Genomic DNA, 26,056 nt, shown 5'->3' with positions numbered 1-26,056 from the left:
ATCCCCAAAGTAACTACAGCTGTCAAATAAATGTGGTAAATCATGTAAAGAGTACAATATTTCTTTCTGAATGTGGTAAAATTAAAATGGAAACGCTCACGTAAAAGACCTCAAAACTGTACTTAAGTACAGTACCTAAGTCAATAGGCTTAGTTACTGTGCACCAGTGGTGAGACTTAACATTTCATAATGTGTCTTAAGTGTTTTGCAAATGCATTTCAATCTGTTAGTCATAACTGACAACACCTACTTTTACAAGTCACAACTATATATGGTCCTAGACCTGGGCATGTGTTTCATACAGTGACAAAGACTGGATGAAGTGATGCATTGATTGCTCTGTGATCCCATCTGAAGCTGCTGTTTACCACTCTAAACCCTTTTACATGTTTTCTGTAGGCTCCAGAAATGATCCTTGTACAGCTGTAGTCAGGTTTGTGTCACGCCATGCCATGCCCACTGTTGAGTCTGATGGTGTCTGTATTGTTTATCTGACTGAACAGTGGTCTCAGTAAGGCACTAAAATTGCTGTTGACAGGCTATGAATTGAACAGTGGCGCCCCCACCTGTTCAGTTGGCATAGTGTGGTTTTGGGAAATATGTGACTGAGATGCCCACCAAATTTCATGTACCTTGAGCTGTGAGTTTTCATGGAACGTTTTATTCTTGTTCTCAGTTTTATCACTACACTGATGCTATCACTACTTTTCTAAAAATCACCTAGAAGTTTGCAAATCAGTGATTCTTGTTTGCCTTTAAATATACTTGTGTATCATTGTCTCTAATGTTTTATTTCTTAATTTTGCAGCATCTATCAGAGACCTTGATTTTTTTTCTACAGATACCACTTGAGGATAAATTATTGTTAGATATAATACAGACATACACTGAGAGACAGCAGTGTGCGGGACCAGCCTCTGACTGGGCTGATATCCACCACAAAAAACAATGGGCCTTTATCACTGCAGACATTTTGACATGTCACAGCAGGAAAACCACAGGTGTAAATAATAACTTTAATAAAAGTTAGGCATTCTAGCTCCAGGGCCCTAATATTGGGCTGGCTCACTGGCATGACTTTATGATTTACCTAAATAAAACAGAGCCATCATTATTTTTATTAGTTACACCTGTGTTTTCTCTACTTTGACAAGTTAATACTGTCTGCTGCAAAAAAAAGTCAACTTAACTGGTTTTCTTCCTCACCAGTGTCATGAAAGAGCCATATTTCACTATTAAACATAGACATTAGCCTTGTAATGAGTACTGTCTGTAATCTACAAACTGAGCCTGTTTAACAGTTATTCATTTTTCCATTATTCTTCTCTGTTCTAAACAATCCCACATTTTAGTTCATTGCAAATCTTCACATTACACTCAACAGATTTTTCATTTGTAAGATGAGACACAACAAGAAGAGAATTTGAGAGGTTTTCTTATGGATGTGGACACTTATCATACCTTTGAAGCCAAAATATGTGAGTTATTTCTCTGATTTCTGGGATTTTGTCAGAGTAAGAAAAGCACAGGTGTAAATAATAAAATGAATGATGGCTGAATTCCATTTAGCTGCTTCAGTTTCAGACACTATTAAATAGAACACAGTCATTGTCAATGTTATTGGTAACACCTGTGCTTTTCCTACTATAACAAGTCAAAACGTTTGCTGTGAAAAAAAGTATATATACATTACACTGTCTGTAATCATTCTCTATGGCAAATTGATTGAGGTGTTATTTTGTATTTGAAGTCAAAATGTTGCACTTATGAAAACTTTCAGTGTGCTGACAGTGGCTTCCTTTGTGGCTGGTTTTGTCCTGCACCTGCGTCTTACTGGGATTGGAAGTGCACACTATTCACTTCTTTTGACAAGTTAATATCTCAGCATACAGTATTTGTGTGTTTTCACCGTACGTTCTTAGTCTTGCAATAAAAAGACAGATCTCAAGAGATCACACGGCTGATCACACCTAATAACATCCTATCAAATGTCCAAATCCCAATCATAGACTAAAACTATTCCTAATCGTACTGCTTCCGTTATCATTATTATTATTATTATTATTATTATTATTATTATTATTATTATTATTATTATTATTGTTGCTGTTGTTGTTATTTTTTTATAGTTGCATCTTACACTTATGTTTAAATGCTTGCCTTTAGCAGTTTGATAAATAAGGGCCTTCAAATGGGGGCGCTGCGGCGCCACCTGGCGGTCAGCCGTGGTAACAAACCTCTGCTCTGTGTACATTAGCATAGTTGAAGATGGCGACTGGAGTCCTTCAGAGAGTCAGCGGAGGCTTGGGTCGAGCTAAAGGCAGGGCCACCTCGGCCGGTCAGCTCGTCCTCTGGAGCAGGTGGGGCGGTCATGGGTGTGCAGGGTGCGGTGTTTGTCTCTGTGGTGTTTGTGTTCGGCTGTGTTTGTGTTTTTATCAGTAGGTTTATGAAGTGGCTACGATGAACCTGGGGGAGCTAGCCCGTTAAGTGCTAGCCAGTCCCTCAGTGGCCTTCAGCTTTAACTTAACACTGAAGCTGCACTTTAACATTATTTATTCCTGGATATTAAAGATTAACACTACCTGTGTTTGCCGGTGAAGGTGAAGTGATACAAGTTTCTGTCACCTTATGTTACTGATTTACATTTCAGATGCTCAAGGTCAATTTCATACTTTATTGCAAATTCTAGTGTGTCCTACTTCTGACACTGTTTCTTGCTGTAATTCATAGACATTAGTATCATTGTGTATTATGTTCCTCAGAGGTGATGACATGTCAAGCTCAGTGTGCGTTTTGATAGCACAGCTGTCACAGCTGTAAAGCTGAGGTAAAGTGTTCCTGTATTTCAACAAAGCCCACGCAAAGGTGTGTGCAACTCTAGTCTGGTGCCAGGGATGGAGATTAGGCTTCGTACCAGTCAGAAGATAATGAGACTTTCTCAGAATCCATACAGTAGTTGTTCATCATCTTGTCTGACCTGTCTGTGTCAGCAGGGGGTTTGCAACATCAAGCAGCAGAAACAGAGAGGACAGCTGGTTTAAATCACTGTTTGTGAGGAAAGTTGATCCAAGGAAAGATGCACACTCCAACCTACTGACCAAAAACGAGGAAAGTAACCTCTACAAAATTCAATGTAAGTTGGCGTCTCTATATTTGTACTTAAACCACAATAAACCATTTATCCTACTAGAGTAATGATGAGGTTGTTTTCAAACTCAAACTTTCTTTTCAGTCCATAATGTGAAGCCAGAGTGCCTGGATGCATACAACAAACTCTGGTGAGTGTTATTTCATATTAGTGTCAAAGAGAAAGTGTGTATACTGTTAATACCTCGTAGTTCAGCAGAAGTAGTGCCAACAGTACTAGCACGAGACCAGGACAGCCTAAGCGAAGTGTTGAGTAAAAATAGTCTGCAGCAGTCTATTCCTGAGAGGAGATCAGTCCTTCACAGACCAACCTCGCTCATACCTAAAATGCCTGGAGGCCATTTATTTGCAGTCGGGGACTAACTTGGAACTTGCAACATTAGACAGAAGACATGTGACCGGGAAACATGTGATTGTCCTTTGGATTTAGTTGTTTGAAAATTACTACTTCACGAGAACATGACTGCAGATTTGAATCCAGTGTCAGATTTTCTATAATCTATCTGAGTGTTGTTAAAGGAATTTGTCTCTAATTCATCACAGTGAGGATGTTCTGCCCTCCATCCATGCTGATAAGTACTACCCCTGTGAACTGGTGGGAACCTGGAATACCTGGTATGGAGAACAGGACCAGGCTGGTAGGATTACTAATATCAACACACACAGACATCTGCTGAATAACACATCTGGGGTCTGCACTGTTTTCACATTAGAAGGCATGCTATGCTACATCTATACATTAAATCCATACTCATGCAAGTATAACATGGTCAGTAGTCTTCTCACTGCACAGCTACATTATATCTACATCAATTGTTTCATTAATTTTTGTCCAGCAGTTAAATTCAGTACTGACATACTGGCTACACGTAGTACACGAACAGACGTATCCATCAAGTGAGATATCCCTGAAAAATAATAATAGTATAACCTGTTCAGACTAATGAGCAGTTTTTGTGAATTTCATGTTGTATTACCAGCTAATGATCTTCAATTATCAGGATGTAGCGACAGAGTCTGATAGTTGAAGTAATGTTTTTTTTATTATGTTATTTAACAGTCCTATCCTTCTTCAGTTTGCCTTTCTGTAGCTTGTGTAATTTTGCATCTATTGTGTATTTTTTCCCCAGTTCATCTTTGGCGTTACAGAGGTGGATACCCAGCTCTGACAGAGGTGATGAACAAGCTCAGACAGAACAAGGTAAAGACTCCCATTACAAGCATCTTGATTGTGTCACCCCTGTATGCTGCTTTAGTCGTGTAGCCATCAGTTGAAGTCAAGCTTATTGATTGGTGTCCATCCATTGGCAGGATTTCACAGCGTACAGGAAGGAGCGGGGTAAGATGCTGTTGTCCCGCAGGAACCAGCTTCTGTTGGAGTTCAGCTTCTGGAATGAGCCTGTACCCCGAGAGGGCCCCAACATCTATGAGCTCAGGTCCTACCAGCTCAGGGTAAGTACCAGAGCCAGGGTTTATCTTATCATTAGCAGTGTTGTTCATGAGAGCGACGGATTTATGAGCTAAGTCGTGCCTAATGTCTGACTTGGCCCTTGCCTTTGCTTTACCAAACACAATCAGCTCTTTTAGCAAGAACTCCAAACATTTATTAAACTTCAAAAACTCACATGGATGTAACAGGTTATGTGGATTTAATCACTCTTTAGTCAAGTCAGTTTTATTTACATAGCCCACAAATTTGCCTCAAAGGGCTTTATAGTCTGTACACCATACAACACAGAGGAGGGATCTCTCTTCCAGGAGGAAAAGAAATGCAATAGATGCTGAGTGTATAGAGTAGACAAAAATGGCAGCAGCTTCTATTTTGCTTGCAGGGCCTGTTTCCTGACACATTGTAAAAAAAAAAAAAACAGCCAGTATTTGCATCATCACAACTTCACGTTGCACATCTTCACCACTTGGAGCTACAAACTGCAAATCCGATCTTATTTTGTTAACTCCACTGCATCAGCTGGGGCTTCAAGGCTAAAGGTCGTCTGCACAGCGGCTGTTGAAGAAAGGGAGAACGTGACTCTTTTACATTCCTAGCTCATGTTTTCCCACTTAAACTGGTGATCTCCCAGTCACATGCTTTACTTTTGTGGCTTCCAAATTGCATCCACCCTCACGCAAATACTGTATAACACGCAATGACCCTGTGTCTTCAGCATTCAGGAGGAGAGTGGTGCTTGAACAGACAAGATTTGTGCTATTTCTTCAACTGGGTCAACCCATAAACAATTTATATCTACTTATGGACTCATAATTAAAACTGGCAAACTAGTGGCACATGATTTTAGCCTGGATGGTTGACCAGAAAGCAGTCTTAGTCCTACATAATGCTACACACTCCACCTTCTGCAGATTAAGTCGTTCTTTCTAATCTGAAAGGCGAAACTGTCTCTAGATCAGCTGTCCATGTGACACGTGATGAATGCGCGTTATTATCCCTCATCACAGACTGAGATTACATCTTAGAAACAGCAGGGCGTTTGTTGCTCTAAGCACCAAAGAATGATTGAAGAACCCTTTTGGACGTAGTTATTATTGCAGCTTATCTTCGCAGTGACAAAATACCTGAGTTACGTCTTTACCATTCGTTTGTGTTAATACGTTTACTCTGGAAAGAAGAAGAAGAAAGTGTGATACCCATCTGTGGTTTGGAAAGATCTGAATTATATATGTTGTATTGTAATAAAGAATCCTGTGTTTTCTTTCCTGCAGCCAGGAACCATGATCGAGTGGGGTAATTACTGGTAAGGCAGCCTGAATTCATTTGACTCACTGAACTGTAGTTACAGAACAGTTGCACTACATGAAACCTTTCTCATCACACTGTCATTAATATGAGCTATTCCACAGAGAGGCCCTCTTTTCAAGCTGTACTGTCACGCTCTCAAGCCAAGATTCAAATACAAATGCAATATTATGTACACTACAAATGTATGTCCATAATAGCTGTGTATAATGAGCCTGGAAAGATCTACTGCTCGGTCTGACAGAGCCAGCGGGCCAGCATTTATCAGTTTGTGCAACACAGGTGATTGTAATTGATTAAAATGAAGACATGAGCTTTCTGCACATCCCTAGACTTTTTATCTTCAATAGCTGTAGTGGATTTCTGTGTTGGTCTTTGTACTTGTCTCATCAGTTCTTTTTTTCCAGTTGTTACTAAGTCCACTGGATAACATTTCATAACATGTTTTTGGCTGCAAAAGATGCTTTCGAAGTTACCGAAATGTGTGTTGGTAGTCATTATATTGTCAGATCTTCCGTATCTTTTTCCAGTTAACAGATTTGTGGCAATTCCTAATCCTAACCATCATGTGCTCCATTTTAAATAAAAAAAAAATACACATTTTTAAATAATCAAAGGGGAAATTAAAAAAATCACCTTTTGATGAAAAGACCATGTCAAGAAATCTTTCCTTGTATTTTTGTTTGTGCTTACTTTAACCACGCTGTATTTTAACAAACCTCTATAGTCATGCCAATAATGCCAGTAAGACAATTTCAGTGTAAGTTTTGGAGCTGAAGGCTTTAACTCCTTCTACAAGTTACAATAACATGAAAAATTGAAGCTGTATAGTTTTGTATCCAGACGGCAATTAAGAGCATGTTTGCTTTGGGGGAATACATAATGGATTTTAAACCCCCCACCCCCCGACCCCAGTCTGCTCCTTTCACATACACTTGGCCAGTGTTAAGATTCATAAACATACTTACAGTAAGTTATGGCGTCACATCTTATGTTTGGATGTGATGTTGCAATGGATAATCGCAGCTATGGAAGACAATTGTCTTCTAGCTTACGTTAACAAAACAGACCAAATCCAATAGTGTGAATTAAAAACAATCCAGAGTAAATGTTGAAATCCTTGTTTGAAGAATGGTCAGATATCTTGTGTGGCCGGCTGGCCTTGTTAATGCCAGATGAAGCCTTGGTGTTTTTGGCCAGTGTTGTGACTGGGGTTGTTCTTGTCTGCAGGGCCAGGGCCATTGGATACCGCCAACAGAACCAAGAGGCTGTGGGAGGGTTTTTCTCACAGATCGGCAACCTCTATATGGTTCATCACCTCTGGGGTATGTTCAAATACCAGCTACTAGTTACAGCCCTAAATCATGCAAAACAAAAGTACATTGACTCTGTTTACTCTAAGCAGTATTAAAATGTTTGTGATTTGTTGGTCTCAGCTTACAAAGACCTCCAGTCCAGAGAAGACACGAGGAATGGTGCCTGGCAGCAGGAGGGCTGGGACGAGGTGGTGTATTACACAGGTGAGCAAAAATAAAAACCTGTTTCTGACACCAAGTGGTTATGAAAACTCATGGTTGTATAACTGTAAACTTTCCAAGGTCAGTTAAGTCATTTGTCTTGAGTAACAACATACTGATGAACAGTTCAGTCACTTGTAGACCCTGTTGAAGCTGATCAATATCAAACAGACTTTAAACTATGAAGACACACTAAATCAGCTCTACATCTTTTGTGTTTCACCTTTCTCCAGTTCCTCTAATTCAGCACATGGATTCCAGGATTATGATCCCGACAAAGGCTTCCCCACTGCAGTGAAACAAGAAGCGAGTTGGAAGCTGAAATCGAGTGGTACCCTTTCGAATGTTAACATCAATCCAGAGCATCACCTGTCGTGGTTTCAGCCTCCTGTCAGTGCTGCCAGACAACATCCCCTCTCCTTTCTTCTCTTTGCTTTAATACTTCAAGATGTCAGTGGAGGCAACAATGTCCACTGTGTATTTGGAATTAAATTAGTCCAATGCCGCTTACAGCACTTGACAACGCACAACTTCTTTTCTTTTGATTCTGGAGCAGGATGAGTAAATTTGGCCAATTTAAGCGTCCTGATGGTCGTTACGTCCAACGTCTCGTGCCACATTAAAGCTGGTCCATGAAGAGAGCTAATCTCTTAAGTTTAGTACCAACCAAAGTTACTTGAAAAGACGAGCAGCTGTATGGTGTGTAAGTGTGTGAACCGATTTTGAAAATAAATAAATAAAACTGTTGAAGCTCACTGCACAATGTAGTGACTATTTATTTATTTAATGTAAATTTGGAATACTTATATTATCCAAGTGTGCTGAGGAAGTGACACTCTGATGTAAGCCATGCCATTGCTGAGTGACGTGAGAAAAAAACCTGTGTATACTCATGAAAACTGTATTTCAGTATGACATGGTGTAAATTGTAAACCTCAGAATTTTATAATTGAGGTGTATGACACATAAAACATCTTTTTTCTTCCTTGCAAACTACTCCTTTCAGTTGCTTTTCTGGATGTTCCTAAGTTCCCTCTTATGGTAATATTGATGTTTCATGGTGCTGTGTTTGTAACTATGGCTTCTACTTTTTTTCCTGTGAAGACAGCATGCCTGGTTTTAAAGACTGTTTTTATCTAACCTGTTTTAATGGGCCATAGTTATCATGTACAATAAACTATGAAAACAAGTGTTACGTATCATTGGCTGAGGGGCCTGTCATGTTGCTGTATTCTGTAATATTAGAAATTTTATTGTGAAAGGGAGCATGCTTATCTTGTCTTTTTGTTCATCGGGAACAGTGTAGAGAGAAGGACAGCAATGCCAACACAGATTAAAGTAGTTCAAACAACATCTTTGACAATGTGTTTTCATGTTTAATGCTTATGTTCTTTACGGGACTGAAGTCACCACACTCACTGACATGTCTGGTTACAGAATAAAAACATTTCTAATGCTCATTGCACATGCCATAATATGCAGGAGTTGTATTAGCTTACCTATTGACTTAGATGTAAAAAGTGCAAAAACACTAAAATCCTCTTCTTAACCCTCCACATAGACTGTGTTTGGTTATTCTTGTAGTACCTTCTAGTATAAAAATCAGTAAGGCAACATCCCCATGAAGGTAAAAATTGGTCTCGCTAGTGTAAACATTTTCATTCATTATAAAAATCTAGGAGTCTAAGGAAAAATGTGCACTGGATAAACCCATCAGAGGCACACCCTTAGGTGCAAATATAAAATTAGTAACAGTATTCTATTAGCATCTTTAGATCTTCTCCAGTTCTTTTAGAAGCTCCCCAAAACTTGTCACATACCACGAACACCTCTCCTTAACCTGCGGCCTGACGACATTCCCACCAAATCCAATGAAAGCACTCTGAGGGCAAAAGAAGTAACACTGTAAACACACTGTAGCTGCAATGTGCTATTAACCACCAGTCAAATATTTATGCGTGCACACTTGAAACTGACAATAAATAAAAAGAATTAGATGCAACACTCACGGCAGGAGGGCTGGCCTCCAGATCAGTGGCCCCATCTCCGATCATCACCACAGTCTTGAAGCCGTATTGCTCCTTCAGCATGCTGATGACCTTTCCTTTTCCACCACTCTCAGCTGTGGGTTGACTCTCATCGAAACCAGCGTACTCCCCTGGAAAACACACATCATTTAATTTAGAAATGTAGGATGAGCCCTAAGAGCAAGCTGACCGAACTGTTTCACACACTTATTCCTACTCTTGTAAGAACAAAGAAAAGTCACTAACGCTCCAGTTCTTACCATTGAAGTAGAACTTGAGCCGGTTGGCATAGACGTGATGCAGAGGTATGTTTAGCTGAGTGGCCACATGTTCAACAATGCAGCGGAAGCCGCCTGAAATGAGGAACACCTTTATGTTGCGCTGGTGCAGACGGTCCACAAGCTCCCTGGATAAAGACAAATGGACGTTTAGCAAAACTCAAATTAGAAGCATGCAGAGTTTTTTTTTTTCTTACAGTTTTGTGTCATTAGTAAGATCCTATTTGGACCAAGAGGCCTCGTCTATCAACTGTAACTGAGCAGTTTTGTGAATAAACCATGTTTGCACATGTTTTACAAATCAATGTGAGTAATTGGGGCACCTTTACATATGCACAAAGGAACAAGAAAAGCTTGAAATGATAAATGTTTGCATCACTCCTATGCATCGATGCCAGCACACTCCTACTTGGAATATAAAATTAGTCTCATACCTAATAAATAAGGCGTATAAACTGCCAACAAACTGTCTGCCATGTCAGCAACTATGATGGTTAAATACAAACAGACAGTCCATTTATGCTCATAGTAAAGCTGTTTTCTACAATTGAAGACAATCCTGCGTTGGAAGGTTCACGTGTTTTTCATTTTCTTGTATAAACCACTTCCAGAGACCATCATGCTTTAGAAAATACTCTTGAAAATATTCTCAAATTTTCATCTTTCTGTTCATAAATGGCCACAGCAATTAACAAGTTCTATGTCCTTATAAACACAAGACTGTTTACTATATATGCTCAGTTTAGATGATTAGTTTGTGTATGTTAAATTAGATACTGGAACAACACATAAACAAAATCTTGGCACACTCACCTGATGCCTGGAGTCAGCTGAGGTGGGTGGTCTGTTATCAGCTTATTCACTTGTTCCCTGGAGCATCGGATGATGGAAAGACGCTCTGTCAGGGCTGTTTTAAAAGTCATTGAGCCGCCCATAGCTTTGCGAGTCCTGAAATGTGAAAAGTAACAAAGGATGGCTTTACATCTGGAAAAAAATCCAGTATTATCAAATATCAACATGAAACGTCTCTTTTCAGTACAGCAGTGCAGATAAATGATAAAAACGTAGTTGTTTTCCCATTTAATGTAATGTTGACAGTGTTTATACACATACATCTCAGTGACTGCGTCTCCCACACCACAGAATTTGGCAAGTTCATCAATGCCCTCCTCCTTGATGACTGTGCTGTCCACGTCGAAGCAGACAGCTTCTGCTCTCCTGAAGAGCTCCTTTGTCTGTGACAGGGTTGTCATCATGCTGGGGAAAAAAGCAGCAGCTTTTCAACAGGACTTACAGTTCTGATGGAATCCGTTTCTTCTTTATTTCGCAAAGAACTTTATTAAAACAAGTATTGCAGGTATACAGCAAGTGAAAAAAAAACATCTTGTGTGTACAACTCATAGATATAAATACACCTGGGGGAACTGAACCTTGTAAAGTTTGCAGGTGTGTGAAGATAGATCATGTCATAATAATAGTAATGTAAATGAAGGGTTATCTCTGATCAGCAATAAATCATGACAATTTACTCCACCGTTGCTTGGTATGCAGACAACTGCAAAACAGGTGGATGGGAAAAACTGCATTATTACAGCCGCCTACACAAGTACAAACAGCAAAAAAAAAAAAGTAATGTGCTTCAACAACACAATATAATAGGATGAAAAATAAAGCTTAAAAAGTGTCCTAAAACCCCTAACACTACAGCAGATATGATAAATAGCAGCCATATTAAACTGTTGATGTTTCTGGAGAATATTTATGAGGCATTTTAAAATTATTATCTTTGACTTTGTTAGTCAAGAAAAAAAAACCTTATAAGCCAATAAACAGGGATTTCAGACTATTTATGTCCACACTATGGTGTGGCATCATTAGGAAGTCATCTGAGGGCAAATCTAATTTTCAGTATCAGGGTCCCGAGCCGTGCTTGCTGGTTTAACGTGAGGTCTGTGATTTCGCCCAGCAGCTGCCTGATTTTATTGTTTTAACTAAGCCCTGTATGCAGTGGATGTCTTCCGTCCAGTGGAGCAGCAAACACATCCATTGACTGAAAATACCTATGTGCGAACTTTTCTGCATCGACGGATCTCGTCTCATAAAATAAACACGTGTCCCGGGCCCGGTGAAGTGTGACAAAAACGCGTTACATAAAGCAGTCTGCATAAACAAACCATACGACAGGCCGTTATAGACATCCTCTGCACGTATTGCGTCACCCCCAAGGCACCCTTCAGAGGACAGGGGGCTGGCAAGTGCAACCCACTACAAACGTGAAGACCGTTAAACCCGGTCAAGCGAACCGATTCCGTTTGTCTGGCCTAGTATTAGCTCGCTGCTGGAAGAGATTGGCACTAAAATGTCGCGGCGTTACGTTAAAGGGGTCTGAGAGGATGTTACCTGTCCGTTGCAGCCCGCTTCGCTTTGATTTGAGCGCTTTACACCACCTTCTGTTTAACTGTCCAGCGTGAGAAGCTACTCTCAGCGACGCCAAGCTTATGTTTTCGAAAAGAAATATAAAATACACACACTTAAGGTTGTCCTTTGGTACTTACCGGTAAGAGCAACGTCGATACGGTCGTAACAGCAGCTCCAGCATTCACTGACCCTTTTGCTCAATGGGCTCACCGACGAGGAAGAGCGGCGCTGACAGCTGGACCAATCAGAAGGAAGCCGGTGAGAGACCGCCCACTACCCGTTCGGGCCCGACTCCATGACAACAGAAACAGTCAACTGACGGCGAGTTTATGCTAACTACTGCGAAATGTGTCTTAGCCGAGTTACATGTTATCTGCTATCCGTATAATAAATTTAATAAAGCGGCCTTACAGTTTTTAAAGCTGCCACGAAGTTTCATATCCAGAAAATCCGGGGTTGGGGTTGGGTGAGCGACCACCCACAGAACTGCTTCAGTGAGCCTTAGCTGATTTATTAAGGCTCATTGATGGGAGCCTGTGGTGGTTCCCAGGGAGTTGGAGCAGACTTGGGGCCCGTTCTTCGTAAATGGAAACCTGATTATAATTTTTTTAATGATGTTTTTTTAATGTTATTTGTTGAATCCTTTTTAATTGTGAATTATGAAATGTATAAAGAGTTTGGGAGTACAAACTGTACCCTAATTTGCCCAGAAGTGCACAATTAATACTCTGTATGGTAACTGAATGTTTTAGAAAAATCTTTGGAAGAGATCTGAAATTAAAACTTAGTAGAGAATATTTGGAGAAACAGTGGCTGATGATGAGTGGTCATGGGATGGGATGCAGTAAGCAAATTTACACACTACAAAATTGTACACGGATTATTACACAAAAAAGGGACAAATGTATTACTGTTGGTTGGCTGTTCAAAGGAAGCAGTTTAAATTGTTTCTCCTTTATGGAAACATGTAATCAAAATCAGTTTTATGTTTTATCAAGTTTGGTCTCATTTTTTAAAGAGTATATAAAGAAAGAAACATAACGGAATAAATATATTCCTACATATGGATATGTTGTATTCAAATGGTTTTTTACTCATAATTTGTGCCCCATCTTTCCAGTCCAGATGGTGGCAGTAATGGGCCTGAAACCATTTCCAAAAACCATAAAACGTTAGAAGAAGAAGAAGAAAATAGGAAGTAGAGGAAGAAGAATAAAGGACTGAAGCTTTTTGATGCCGCACGTTGAAGCCAGTAGGTCGGCTCGCACAGAAAATGTAGAAATTTATTGTCCTGGTTTGCTGTAAAACCTTAAATGGGTCCAAAGTAAAATGTGAGTTTGCATATCAGGTGAGTTTACTTCAGCGAGCAGGCAAAAGGTCTTTGATTAGCTTCAGGATAAACAGGTGAAAACACGTTAGCTTTTGTAGCCTGGAAAGCATGTGGTCAGACACATGCAGAACTCTATAGGTAATTTGGTAATTTTTATTTAGTTTTAGTAAATGAATCGACAGTTTAAGCTATCTAATGGTATGGCAGGCCGTAGTAAGTGTAGGGACATGTTATTTCGACGGACAAGTTGTTTCAGTTTGGTCTACAACAGAAATCAAGCTTATGTAAACTGTTAAAAGTGTTATGTACTCAGAGCAGCTCATTTAAGAAAAGCTCAAAGCTCCAATGTGCTATGACTTTCTGAAGTTGTCACTACGCTCAAATCTTCCACAGTAAATGTGCCCTGCTGGGAAATTTAGAAAGCCACTCTGCATGTGTATAAAAAAATAAAATGATGCTGTTATATGTAGGTTCACCTGTTTTGTGATCAAATTTCAGGATCGCTGTGGAGATGTCTTGACCTCCAGCCTACTCATCATGGATGAGCCTCTGTGCTCAGACACTCAGACCATGTGGCAGAGGTAAGGAGGAGCAGATAGTCTCTGGTTTTTGTCAGAGTTTTCAACCCCCATTATACCTCACTAATTTGAGCAGCCAAACCTGGATCACTAAACATCTTAACATGTAACATCAACCTGCTTTCTGTTATTGGGCTGCTTCTCTTCTCATATAGAACTGATCCATGCTGCAGATGATACCTAAGTGAAGACGGTATTGTTGACTCTTATAGAGCAGAGAGGGGAAACATGGAGAGGTAACGCACCCTTTGTACTAATATCACGTGTTTGAATGCATGGCTGAATTCTGTATTACTCCTGAAATAGTAACTGCAGTCAGACACCATGCTAAAGTATCATTTTCACACACTGACTAAACAACACGAGATGAGTTCTTTTTATGCGGCTCATTCTTATGTCAGAGTGAATACAGCAATGTGTTACTAGCTTGAATATGATAGTTTGTATATGATTTTATTCTACAAGCCTGAATTTAGTCAAAAAATAACCACAAGTTCACATTATAAACCTAGTATGAGCTCTGAGAGATTTCTTGTGTCTGTAAAATGTGTATTATCTCAGAAGACAAATTCATCTCACATCCTCCATTATACTTTTGCTGTTCCAGCTTGTGTTAAAATCTATATCCATGGAGAAGTGCAGGCTGGGTGTGACAGTCATGCTGTTCGTTATTGACACTGGCCCGAAGAAATGAGGTTGATACAACTGACCAGCAGGCTCTGAAGAATGGCCTGAGGATGGTATGTTTGTACAGTCATAATGCTGCACAATGACACGTAACATGATTATCATTCGTAAGCACTGAAAAAAACAAAAACAAAAACAAAAAAACAGTTGAGGCATGGCTGAATTCTGTTCCAGCCTGTCTGTGGTGGATACAGTCAGACACCATGCAAAAGTCTTGTCTCATTTCTACTAACTGACAGGATGAGCGCTACTCTACGCCTCATCCAGCTGTACAGGAGTGAGTACAACGCTGCAGTTGAAAACTGAAGATGCTGCTCTGTTTCTCTTGGTTTTGGATTTGATTTTTCTTCTATTTTTTCTATATTCTGCAGAACAGAAAGTGTCTGCTTCGGAAGCTGCCAGAGGTGCCTGAAGCAGCATTCCCTGCACTCAGATGGGCTATATTAAAGATGTTGTGGATGTGAATGTGTCTCACTCTTTTATAATAAACTTGTACCTGTGTTCAGAGTGGTTCGTGTATAATTGGGCTTAAAGTTGTTGGAGAAAGAGGATTAAAATTCAGAAGCATCACAAAAAGTTGGCACCTTTCCAATAACAGGGCTTGGATTTTAAATTAAATGCCAGTTTTAATAAATATATTCATAGCATACATTTTAAGGGCTATCATCTAACCCTAACCCTAACCCTTGAAGCTTTTGCCAGTACAGTACATCCTGCATAATGATCAAATAGCCACACAGTACACAAAACTTAAGTCACTGCCATTTCAAGTATGCAGGTTTACTTTTTCATATTCTAGTAAGTTATGTGATTTCCACAGGTTCTGTTTAGCAGCTAAGCATTTCACAGTCCTAATAAAACAAATGTTTATGGTTATTCTTTTCACCATAAACAAATGTTTATGGTGAAAAGAATAACATGGTGAGCATCATTTATATTATTAGTTGATTCCATAAGCATGATTATTTAAAATTGAAATGTATGTCATAAAGTTGAACAGTGCATTAGAGTCAGTTTTTATTTAATTTGGTAAAAGATAAGGTGGAAACCATGAGTCCACTTCTGAGATATGGAGATGGTAGCATAGTGTTAAAGAAACGGTCCGTGTCTGATGATAATAGAATGGCTGACAGCTCCATTTGCTTTATACAAGCATCAATGAAAGAATAACACAGAATTTTCACAGCATATACAGTTGAGAACTGGATCTCTTAAAATTAAATACTTTCTATAAAACCCTTTTTTATACCAGTAAATCTGTTATTATTTTACAGTCTTTTTTTTCTGACTTTATGACAATGAGCAAACTGTTAAACAGTAATGCATCTTCTTAATGGTAGTGATCCAGATGTGTTGTTTGCCACACTTGGCACTGTAATAATGAATACAGCTTTTAAATGCATCAGAGAATCCCCATTAAAGACATACTTACATTAACCTTGTCTGGTCGTAGACAGTTACATTTTAGCTCCAGCAGATCTGCCCTGAGGAAACAAGTGCTTGTTACCAGATGTGGTGCATCGGCTCATCTGCCTCACCAGCTATCGACAGCAGGATGGCCTTGGGAGTGTTCTCGAAAAGTGCCGCTCTGTTCTGAGTTTGGCCCTTCTTGACCCAGTGGCCATAGATCTTGAACGCGCAGGCGTCAATGAGCTTGCGGATGGGCTTGACGGCATATGGGTCGCTCTTGATCACCTCCTTGGTAACAGGCTTGGCACGGCGGTAGTTGCAGTAGATCCTCATTGTCGCAAGCACGGTCATGCAAATGACCTGATGGGGAAAGTTCAGTAAAGGTCACTGGGTGGTGTTTATATGTTTAAACTGTGGAAAACTATATGGTGGAAGTATTTTTTTAACATGATCCTGGGAATTAAATGACCATTCTTTTTCATGCTTTGGCTCATTGACTGCATGAGCCAATTAGACATTAAAATAAATACATCTATTAACAGTAGAGTACATAATTATGTGAATAAATTTGTCATAACATTGTATAACAATTTATTACATATTTAAAATACATAAATGTTAATAATCATTATGGGATTGATGATATTAACATTAATGAAAATGGAAATTACCAAAAGGGAGGAACATGCCCCTATGAAAGACTCGGAAATGGGGCATCTTAAAAAATATGCCACAAACTTCTCATTTATTGAATTATTTCTTTTTTGGGGTTAATTTATATATTTTACAAATTTTCTGTTCTGTGTTCAAAGAAGTTTCAGCATCAACTCTCAAACAGTGATGTTTCCAGTTGAGCCTGAAAATCAAAACTGCATAATGTCAGGTAAGAAAACAGTCTATGGTATGTGTTTCGTTAAATGCTGTTTGTAACTGAGGACAGGAAAAACGTGTTTCCATCTCACCTTGAATCGCCTGTATGGACTGAACTGTCGTACTTCATCCACCACATACTGAGAAAAGAACGAATGGTTGAGAGCATCTGCGACTGTGAAACGCTTCTTTGAGTCCACCACCAGCATCCGAGAGATCTGAGGAAACCACATGGAGAGTTTTATTAATTCTTGTGTGATTAAAACTTTATTGCAACATAAAATTTTGATGTCATCAGTTGTCACCAATGCTACAAATAGTTAAGGTTGAAAAAGACAAGATACATTTGATCATCTGACTCCCTCATTTCACACAGTCAAACCAGAAAAGGTAGAGGTGAAATAAAACAAACAACCTACCAAATCTTTAACAGTGTCTGAGCGATCGTCCCATTCTGGAGACGAGAAGTCGTATGTCCCCGCCAAGATCATACGCAGCATCTGCATCTGTTTCCTGTGCCAGAAGGGCGGAGAACCTGCAAGCAGCGTGTACATGATCACCCCTGAACTCCATCTGTAAACACAACGCGGAAGACAATCAGACTTACAAAGTGTGTTTATTATTGCTTCTATATAATTTAGTTTATATGTGTGATGTTCAGATGACTCTCCACTTTGATTTTAGCCTTTGGGCACTCACATGTCCACAGCAGTCCCATATCCTGCATGCCCTGCGTCCATGGAGCACTCGATGATCTCAGGAGCGAGGTAACCAGGGGTCCCACACACCTCTGCATTAAAGACAGGTCAAAACAGAAATGTCCGTTTGCTGTAAAACATAATGTCTTTCTTGGGACAATTCAAACCTTTTCATGAGCTGTAGAATAATCTGGGGCTCTGGCAGTGAAAATTATATGTAATTATATGTTTTACATTACATGTAAAAGCGCTTTGAGTGGTCAAAAAGACTAGAAAAGTGCTATATAAATGCAGCCCATTTACCGTTTATGCAGGTGAAAAAGTAATTTAACAAATTATTAAATAAAATAAAAAATTACATAAATAAAATACTTAACCAGCTCAAATACAGTAAGTTGAGTACTAATAATATACTTTCCACATTTCGAGGGCAGCTGTCACATTATGTTTTACACAGTCACTGTAGATATGGATGTAATCTAACATGCACATCACAAACTGTATTTACCAACTAAGCAACATTCTAAGATGATGAACAGCTCCACTGGACGTCTGACTTGCCAGTTCCCATTCGCTAATGATCTGCTCCTCTCTGAGGAGTCTCTGTGGAAAGGTCAGTGTGCTCCGAGAGCCTAGGACCACAGCAAATAGACCTGAGTGTCCTGTTGCACCTTAACCTTTGTGAGTGCAGCTAAGAGAGAGGAGAGTGTGTTGTGCAACCAGACCCAGATTCTCCACCGACCACCAGCAGCTGGCGAACTGAAAAGTGAACTGTGGGTTGTAAACATAGTAACTTTACTGGAGCAGGACACTTAGGGATCCTCAGCTGACTATGCTGGGGAAGGAAGAAATTGTCATTCAATCCCTGATATTGTTAAGTGATTCCAGCCTTAAATACCTTAAATCTATTTACAATTCAGAAAAACAGTGCGATAATGTTTGCCGGTGGGTTTCCATGCACATCCACGCAAGCTCTCACTGACCTTTGAGCTTCTGTCCCGGCTGCACTTGCACAGCGAAGCCAAAGTCGGTGAGTTTGATGTTCATGTGGTCGTCTAAAAGGATGTTCTCAGGCTTCAGGTCCCGGTGGACAATGTTCTGAGAGTGGAGAAACTGGACCACCTCCAGCAGAGCACGCATGATCTTCCTAAAACCAACACACACCAAACTCTTTTTCACTCTTTAAAAGATTAGGATGTCTCCGCAGATAGTCACATAGTGAAGCAACACGCTCACCGACCTGGTTTCCTTCTCACTCAGGGTAACTTTTTCTGTGAGGTAGTCAAAAAGTTCACCCCTCTTCATCCTGGGGGATAGAAAATAAAACTTTTGAACAGCTGCAGCTTTTTAGTTTAAAACTCGGGCATGTAAAGATTGTGAGCTGACACTTACAGGTCAAAGACCAAGAAGAAAAAGGCTTTGGACTCATAGCAGTCTTTGAGCTGTACTGGAGAGGAGAGAGACATTCAGTGTTGAATCAAGACAAGCAAAACGATGAGGACTTAAATCCAGTAGATAAGATATGGGGATCACTTGGGACACACTTCACAACTGACTCTTTCAGTAGGTTAGTGGGTCAAAGGCCAAACAAACTCTATTTGCTTTATGTAAGAAGTTGTGACGTTTGTCTGACACCTATTCCTGTCAGGACTCCAAAATAATGTTTTAATAAATCTGCTTTTTTAAATTCTGATCTGTCTGGGGGATGTGCTTACTGATGTTATCCTGTCCGCAGACTTTTTTGAGGATGTCGATCTCCTTCACCGTGGCCTCTCTGATCTCCTCGATCTCCTGCGGAGTCATCTTGTCCGAGGGGGTGATGTCGATGATCTTCACCGCATACTCCTGAGACGTCCGTTTGTCGATGCAGCGACGCACCACACTGCTCACTCCCCTGAAGAAGAGAAAACCACATCGGGCCTTTTTATCTGCGGCTCTGTCAGTTTGCTTATTTCTTCAGAGGTGACTGTTTGGGCAGCTGGACTCACTGGACACATGTTTGTGTGCTTCAGTCAGGAATTTCAAAAACAAACTGAAAAGTTTCTGGATGTTTGTCTCATCATGAATCACATTTTAGGCTTTATAATTAATCTTCTATATAACAATCAACACTGCTCTTCTTTGGTGACTTTGGTAAAAATTGAAAGTTTCACATGAACTAAAGAAAAGTACCTGGGGGTTTTATAGCATCTGATTTTGAGTATAAACAGTGAGGAATGTATCCCAATATATAACATATTCATAAACACCACTACTTTTGTCCTGTTAATCATTAACTTCCAGAAATGCAGCAAAACATTAAGTCAGTTAAACCTCATTATAGTAATTTTTCCGTCTTTTCTCATGTACTGTATAAAAGCTATGATTTTATAACAGAAACTCGAAGGTGACCAGCACAAAGAAACTAAACTAACTGTCCGTCCCCTGTGTCCTGTGTGTGAAGCTGAATGAGCCACGTGAAGAATACTAGCAGCTGAACACATTGTCCACATCCGGTGACCTCATGACCTGCATGTGAGAAAGGGAGTGAAATTACGTAATCCATCAGGGCCCCGGCCAAACCCGGGGGCCGCTCTCAACACAAAACACTTTGTCCAAAACATGCTGAAGTTAATGAATGCAGCCTCCTCCAACACTGCAGTTTACGTAACAGCACCACCGTCTGACGCATGGTGGGGAATGACAATGAGCGAGCTCTGGCACTGCTGACGTTTCTCAAGGACTTCTGTGAGTCTTTGGGGAAACCATTCAGTTTGTTTTTATACTGTCCGCACTAACAGTGATGACTGTTCAAACCGAATGCCTTAGTCAAATAAACATTACAAATGTGTTAAGTGTATAGTGTCAGATTTAACACAGATATAAGAGCAGCATCAGTCTTCTCAGCAAATTCTTCCTTCCACATTCCTTCCTTCTCTCAAAAGAAATAAAACTGTCCAGTAATTCACAGGGAAAAAATCCAAAGATTAGAGGACTCCCATGACTCTTTAGATTTAGCTTGTGGCCCTTGTTGGGGACCTGACCCCCAATTTCAGGATATATTAAAGACGTGCGCTTCATGAACATACCTTCCCAGAATCTCCTTGGGCTCATACTTGTCGTAGAACTCCTGAGCTCCGATCTCATCCTCTTTGGTCATGATGGAGTGATGCTGGTTCACCACCAAAGGTACGAAAACTGCTCTCCTCTCACAGCTCACAACAGGCTGCTGACAGAAAACACGTTCAACAGGGCAACCTGCCTTCTCACTCACACACTCACACACACACACGCATGCACGCACTTACGCACACACACACACACACACACACACACACACCTTTGCCTCAGGTGTGACAACTTTATCAAGAGATAAGAGAGATAAACCTTTAATAGTCCCACAATGGGGAAATTGCACTGTTACAGCAGCAGAGAAGACACTCAGGATTTACACAATAATACACAATAATAATAAATACTATAAACAGTAAACGCTAGGAGGAAATTAACACATCTGATATTTGTTGGGTATCAGTGGAGGATTCAGGTGATTTACTCAGGTGACGTAATGTAAAAATACTCCATTACAAGTCCTGGATTTAAAATCTGATTGAAGTAAAAGGACTGAAGCATCATCAGTAAAATTTACTTAAAGCAGGGGTGTCCAAACTGTTCCACAAAGGGCCGTGTGGCTGCAGGTTTTTGTTTCAACCAATGAAGAGCACACAGTTTGACCAATCAACTGTCTGAAGACTGAGATCAGTTGATTAAATGAGTCAAGTCTGGTGTGCTGTTGCTTGGTTGGAACAAAAACCTGCAGCTACACAGCCTGTGGAACAGTTTGGACACCTCTGACTTAAAGCATCAAACTCAGTATTCAGCATAAGGAGCCCTGTCAGTGTTTATGTTTCTTATCATGGCTGATATATTCATGTGTAAGAAGCTCTTGGTCACTGTAAAACTATTGAGCTGAGGTGATTAGTTGTTTGTTGATAAAATGTTAATCAGCAACTACTGAAATAATGAATTGCTTCAGTCATATTTTATGCAGAAATGAAAATTAGCAAATTCTCAAAATGTGAGGATTTGCTAGCTTCCTTTTTAAATAATTAACAATAATTAATTATAATTATGTTAATGTTTTTAAATTCTGTACTAACTAATGTTGTTGACACCGTTGACTGCTGACACAACACTATTGTTGAAACAAACAAACAAACAGCAGTCTACTATTTCACGCTGTTATTCAGAATAGCGACTAAATTGCACTCTGAATCACCAGTATTGTTCTGCTTCTCTTCCACTGGATGTAACTTCAGATGGTTTCCAGATGTATTATTAGAGGATTGTGTTGCCTTTATCAGTATCGATGGCAGCAGTACTTTCACGGGATTTTGTAAAAGGTGTTTGAATAATGCCAGCTCTGCCTCACACACGCTGTTTGTAACGGGATCTAATAGGGGAACAAACTGTTCTGGACTTAAGACAACAAGTTATCGTCCCGAACTTAATGTCATACCCGACATATCGCAGGGTGTAGATTAATAAAGCAACGTGCCACGGTGTGTGAACCCGATCACCCCCCTCATCCCCTGTCACCGTTTGACCTTTCGCGCGCTCCAATAAAGCAATAGGCTACATTAAAGAGGAACAAAAAAAAAAAAAAACACACACACACAGCGCTGGATCACTCACCGTCCCGGTCAGTCCCTGATATGAAAGTTATCCATCATCAGTACTCGGTGTGTTCACTAAGTGTAAGAGGACAAACAAAGAGCTCCAGTCAAACGCCGGTGCTGTCGCGGCTTTGTGGGGCCGCTCCTGCCATCGCGAAAGGGGTGAGCTCTAATGTCAGACGCCAAAAATAAAGTGTTGCTTCGACAGCAGCAGTAGCGGGAGTAGCGCGCACACACACACACACGCGCGCACACACACACACACACACACACACACACACACACACACACACACACACACACACACAAATAAAAAAATAAAAAAACAGATCCGTGAAATAACACCCCGCAGCTCCTGCTCTTGCCAGGAGACACTTAGGGCTGCCTTACATTACCAACAATACTCCACATGCAACGTTCACTTAGTGGATTTGCGAAGAAGCTGGAGTGGCATGACAGGTGCTGGGCCCCTGTGGTATCCCTGCTTTGTAGCTTAAAGGCTAATTAAAGAAACTACATGTAAAAATAGAAATGTTTTTTGAAGAGCCCGCTGTAATAATATGTTCTGTCTGAGTGGGCGGTGAAATAAAACACATCGCGGTGCATTCAGGATCCAAGTGCTTTATTATTTTTTAAACCTAAACGTGTTAAAACAAACCCGTGTACGTCTATGATCCAGAAGATGCTAGTTGGTTTGCTATCATGATCTACTAATGCAGTTTACCTTGAAATATATGCAAGGACATTTAAATTAAAAGCACTGAAACTGATGGAAAACACCAACAACCCAAATCAACACGCAACACCAAAATATATAAACATTATTTATAAGACTATGATTACAAGCTCTGCAGCATTCTCCTGGGAGATGAATACAATGATGTTGTCTGATGATAATAATCAACAGTCAAAATAATGCATGTTTATTTAATCTCTTGTGAATCACACCCTCTCAGTATCCAGGACGATTGCTTATTGCAGTTGGTGCGTGCTCTTCACTCTCCAGGTTTTTGTCTCCCTCTCATGACAGACCTGCAGAAGAAAAAAAAAGGTAAAATTAAGTTTTCAGATTACCCATCATTTATAATAACTGATTTGGTATATTTAAGAACCATATCATACAAGAAAAAAAACTGATTACATGAAGCATTTAGAAAACCTTTAAAGCTTCTCCTCCCTATGGTAACACTGGGTACTACAACACATTACATCAGACAAGCAAAGTGCAAAGTCATTTGGCGATGATATCTGGATGAAGTGCTTATGCAAAGCTTCCTTATGTTAAATCAAATACCAGCAAACATCAAGACCAAGACTGCAGAGATAATGTATTTATCTGATATAAAATAAGAGCAAGCATAAAACCTAAACTGTCTCGACACTTTCAAAAACAAAGAAGAATTATGATATAATTATATTAGTTGCCCACCTATCAATTAGATTTATAGCCCTGGGTAATTTCATTTACTTTTCACTCACCATTAGCAAACTTGCACTGTTTGAGCACCTCACTGAATCCCTCGCAGAGCTTGAGGTCACTCTGGTTTTGGGCACACTCAATGAACTGTTTGAGCTCATAGGAGCAGGCCTGCTGCTGCTGAGGGAACTCCTGCTGGTACATGGGCTGCTGCTGGTACACGGGCTGACCCTGGTACGGCTCCTGAAAGACACAAGGCAGATGATGGGATTATTCACACATCTACTGCACGTATGGTATTTTAAGAGCAAGATCCGGGACTGTAACTGCTGAGAAAAAACTGCAGGTGTACACCAAATAGCCCTTTCTTTGCAAACATCAATCATTTGTTTCAGTCTGTAATACAATGATAAACAGTTACATGTTCTGTCAATACTACCATAAAAATGTAATACGTCTTGCCATAAAATACTGAAACACCAAACACATGTCAAAATTTCAAACATGCCAAGGTGTATGGCATATGGCAACTGTCTGCAGAAAAACTGCTGGTTATTGTTTATTACATTCAGTTTTTACAGCGCATGTAATTGCATGCACTGATCCGGGGGATACAGGAAATGTGATATTTGTTTCATCACTTCTTTGCCTCCTTCACCAACCCCCAAATACACATACACATGTATTTTTTGTCACTGACGACCTACCTGCCATGTGTCAGACACACTAATCTGCCCTAATGCTAACCCAGGCCTATTATCACTGTTTATTTACTTGGTATGTGACGTCAGGCTTGGCAGGCTCTGAGTGTCCTCCACTGAAGCCTCCAGTCATGGCATGGCCAATGGTGTGTCCTACTGCAGAGCCCACTGCCACACCAGCGGCTGTGGATGCCATCTGGGCAAACATGCCCGGCTGCCTGGGTGCTGCGGCTGGAGCACCAACGGCAGACGGAGGTGCCTGCATTGGAGCTGGGGCATGGGAGGGAGGTGGTGCAGCCCTGGCCATGGGTGGTGGTGCAGCCCTGGCCATAGGTGGTGGTGAGGGTGGCGCTCGGCTGTAAAGACAAAATTTATTTAAAAGCTAAATACAAAACAAAGTCAGAAACTGACACATTTACTAATGCCATTTTTTCACCAAATTATCTCAAACTTCCTTAATCAACACACTGTTAACTGCCACAATCAAGTTCATTTCTAGATTAATTTCACACTTTTGAGAAGACCTAAGCACCCACAAATGATAAAAAAAGAATAAAATTAACTACTGTGCAAGGTTTGCACAATACTTAAATTAAAAGCAGCGCTTTAACAAGTCAGTGTGAAAGATATATGTATCGGTGACACATGGGGTCACTTTGGGTCATTGTTATGAGATTTTCTGTGATTTTCTTAATCCAAACGTTACGAATATACACACGAATTTGTACGTATTAATGGTGATGCCGTGGGTTTCAGGAAAGCTGATCTTAGCAGCGTTCAGCTTAATGTAATTAGAAACTATTTTTAAGTGTTTGACGCTACAAAACAGGTAAACACCGATTAAACACCGTGACCTTCAGACCTTTTATCCATGACTTTTAACTAACCTCCAGTTTCAGGACATTTAAACGTACAAATAAATAAATAAATAATTATAACTTAGTAGTAAGTCAGGTGTAAGTCCCGGGGTACTGGCAAACATACGGCACTGTTACCTAAAATCGCTAGCATGTTCGCTAAACCACACACCATCTTCACAAATGTATCAGCAATTTAAACTAACAAATGGCGTCAAATACGAAACTGTACCTGGCTGGAGGGGGCATCCTGGATGTCCGGCTTCTGCTTCCTCTCGGCATTTTTGAATTATATTTACTGGTTTTCTGGCTGATAAAAACAGACGCAGTGACGAGCTGCTATCACGCTAAGTCGACCTTAGACCAGTCCGGAACTTTCTATGTGTTACATCATTTGTCTACCGGGTAACTTCCTGTATGACGGAACCAACGGGGGGTGTTTTCGTCAGTCACTGGTGTTTGTGTTATGTAATTAATTACCTGAACTTCCTCAATGTTTTTTAAGCTTAAACGACATTTTAATGGTCTTTTTAAACATTTAAGCAATGTAATTTTGTGCAACCACTAACGTTTCCCAATGTTTCTTTAATGAGGTGAACAATAGGCTGCTTTTCAAGGGTTACTCTTAGAAAGTGTTTTAAATTAGATCAATATTTATGTAAATAATCAAATAATTAAGTAAAACTAAAAAGCAATTCCACATGTTATCAG

The 26,056-nt window shown here is 40.1% G+C and overlaps 4 protein-coding genes, 1 long non-coding RNA gene and 2 other non-coding genes across 12 annotated transcripts; 4 read left to right on the top strand and 3 right to left on the bottom strand.

The window, feature by feature from the left end:
* The first annotated feature begins 2,253 nt into the window (after window positions 1-2,253).
* On the top strand, window positions 2,254-8,772 carry LOC121187473 (protein NipSnap homolog 2-like). 2 transcript variants are annotated; one of them, XM_041046731.1, is made up of 10 exons: window positions 2,254-2,360; window positions 2,994-3,133; window positions 3,233-3,278; window positions 3,691-3,785; window positions 4,278-4,348; window positions 4,459-4,599; window positions 5,869-5,900; window positions 7,133-7,227; window positions 7,339-7,422; window positions 7,653-8,772. In XM_041046731.1, the coding sequence occupies exons 1-10, from the start codon at window positions 2,269-2,271 to the stop codon at window positions 7,715-7,717; spliced, it is 861 nt and encodes a 286-aa protein (XP_040902665.1). In that variant the 5' UTR covers window positions 2,254-2,268; the 3' UTR covers window positions 7,718-8,772. The 2 variants fall into 2 exon arrangements, with proteins under 2 accessions (XP_040902665.1, XP_040902664.1); XM_041046730.1 differs by having other exon boundaries at window positions 2,991-3,133.
* psph (phosphoserine phosphatase) lies at window positions 8,760-12,366 on the bottom strand. The gene is made up of 6 exons (XM_041046732.1): window positions 12,280-12,366; window positions 10,838-10,981; window positions 10,538-10,672; window positions 9,707-9,852; window positions 9,429-9,577; window positions 8,760-9,301 (listed from the first exon to the last, which is right to left on the bottom strand). The coding sequence occupies exons 1-6, from the start codon at window positions 12,321-12,323 to the stop codon at window positions 9,191-9,193; spliced, it is 729 nt and encodes a 242-aa protein (XP_040902666.1). The 5' UTR covers window positions 12,324-12,366; the 3' UTR covers window positions 8,760-9,190.
* Window positions 12,367-13,354: 988 nt separating this feature from the next.
* On the top strand, window positions 13,355-15,242 carry LOC121187615. 4 transcript variants are annotated; one of them, XR_005894606.1, is made up of 5 exons: window positions 13,355-13,490; window positions 13,971-14,053; window positions 14,206-14,286; window positions 14,658-14,790; window positions 15,109-15,242. It is a non-coding gene; the product is annotated as an uncharacterized LOC121187615 (long non-coding RNA). The 4 variants fall into 4 exon arrangements; XR_005894608.1 differs by having other exon boundaries at window positions 14,977-15,242; XR_005894607.1 differs by having other exon boundaries at window positions 14,658-15,014.
* On the top strand, window positions 14,324-14,464 carry LOC121187905. The gene has a single exon (XR_005894659.1). It is a non-coding gene; the product is annotated as a small nucleolar RNA SNORA15 (small nucleolar RNA).
* Window positions 14,890-15,026, top strand: LOC121187906. Its single transcript, XR_005894660.1, has one exon. It is a non-coding gene; the product is annotated as a small nucleolar RNA SNORA15 (small nucleolar RNA).
* Window positions 15,243-15,635: 393 nt separating the features above from the next.
* Window positions 15,636-22,553, bottom strand: phkg1a (phosphorylase kinase, gamma 1a (muscle)). 2 transcript variants are annotated; one of them, XM_041046938.1, is made up of 10 exons: window positions 22,390-22,553; window positions 20,784-20,956; window positions 19,431-19,609; window positions 19,108-19,162; window positions 18,956-19,021; window positions 18,699-18,862; window positions 17,717-17,807; window positions 17,437-17,590; window positions 17,110-17,235; window positions 15,636-16,507 (listed from the first exon to the last, which is right to left on the bottom strand). In XM_041046938.1, exons 2-10 carry the CDS (start codon window positions 20,852-20,854, stop codon window positions 16,241-16,243), a joined length of 1,173 nt encoding a protein of 390 aa, XP_040902872.1. In that variant the 5' UTR covers window positions 20,855-20,956; window positions 22,390-22,553; the 3' UTR covers window positions 15,636-16,240. The 2 variants fall into 2 exon arrangements, with proteins under 2 accessions (XP_040902872.1, XP_040902873.1); XM_041046939.1 differs by lacking the exon at window positions 20,784-20,956.
* Window positions 22,554-22,975: 422 nt separating this feature from the next.
* chchd2 (coiled-coil-helix-coiled-coil-helix domain containing 2) lies at window positions 22,976-25,724 on the bottom strand. The gene is made up of 4 exons (XM_041045537.1): window positions 25,578-25,724; window positions 24,562-24,844; window positions 23,850-24,030; window positions 22,976-23,402 (listed from the first exon to the last, which is right to left on the bottom strand). Exons 1-4 carry the CDS (start codon window positions 25,625-25,627, stop codon window positions 23,392-23,394), a joined length of 525 nt encoding a protein of 174 aa, XP_040901471.1. The 5' UTR covers window positions 25,628-25,724; the 3' UTR covers window positions 22,976-23,391.
* Between the last annotated feature and the right edge of the window lie 332 nt (window positions 25,725-26,056).

Source organism: Toxotes jaculatrix, chromosome 9 (assembly GCF_017976425.1).
Source record: "Toxotes jaculatrix isolate fToxJac2 chromosome 9, fToxJac2.pri, whole genome shotgun sequence".
NCBI lineage: Eukaryota > Metazoa > Chordata > Actinopteri > Toxotidae > Toxotes > Toxotes jaculatrix.
The sequence above is the reverse complement of the archived record's forward strand: the minus strand, read 5'-3'. Positions and strand labels throughout refer to the sequence as shown.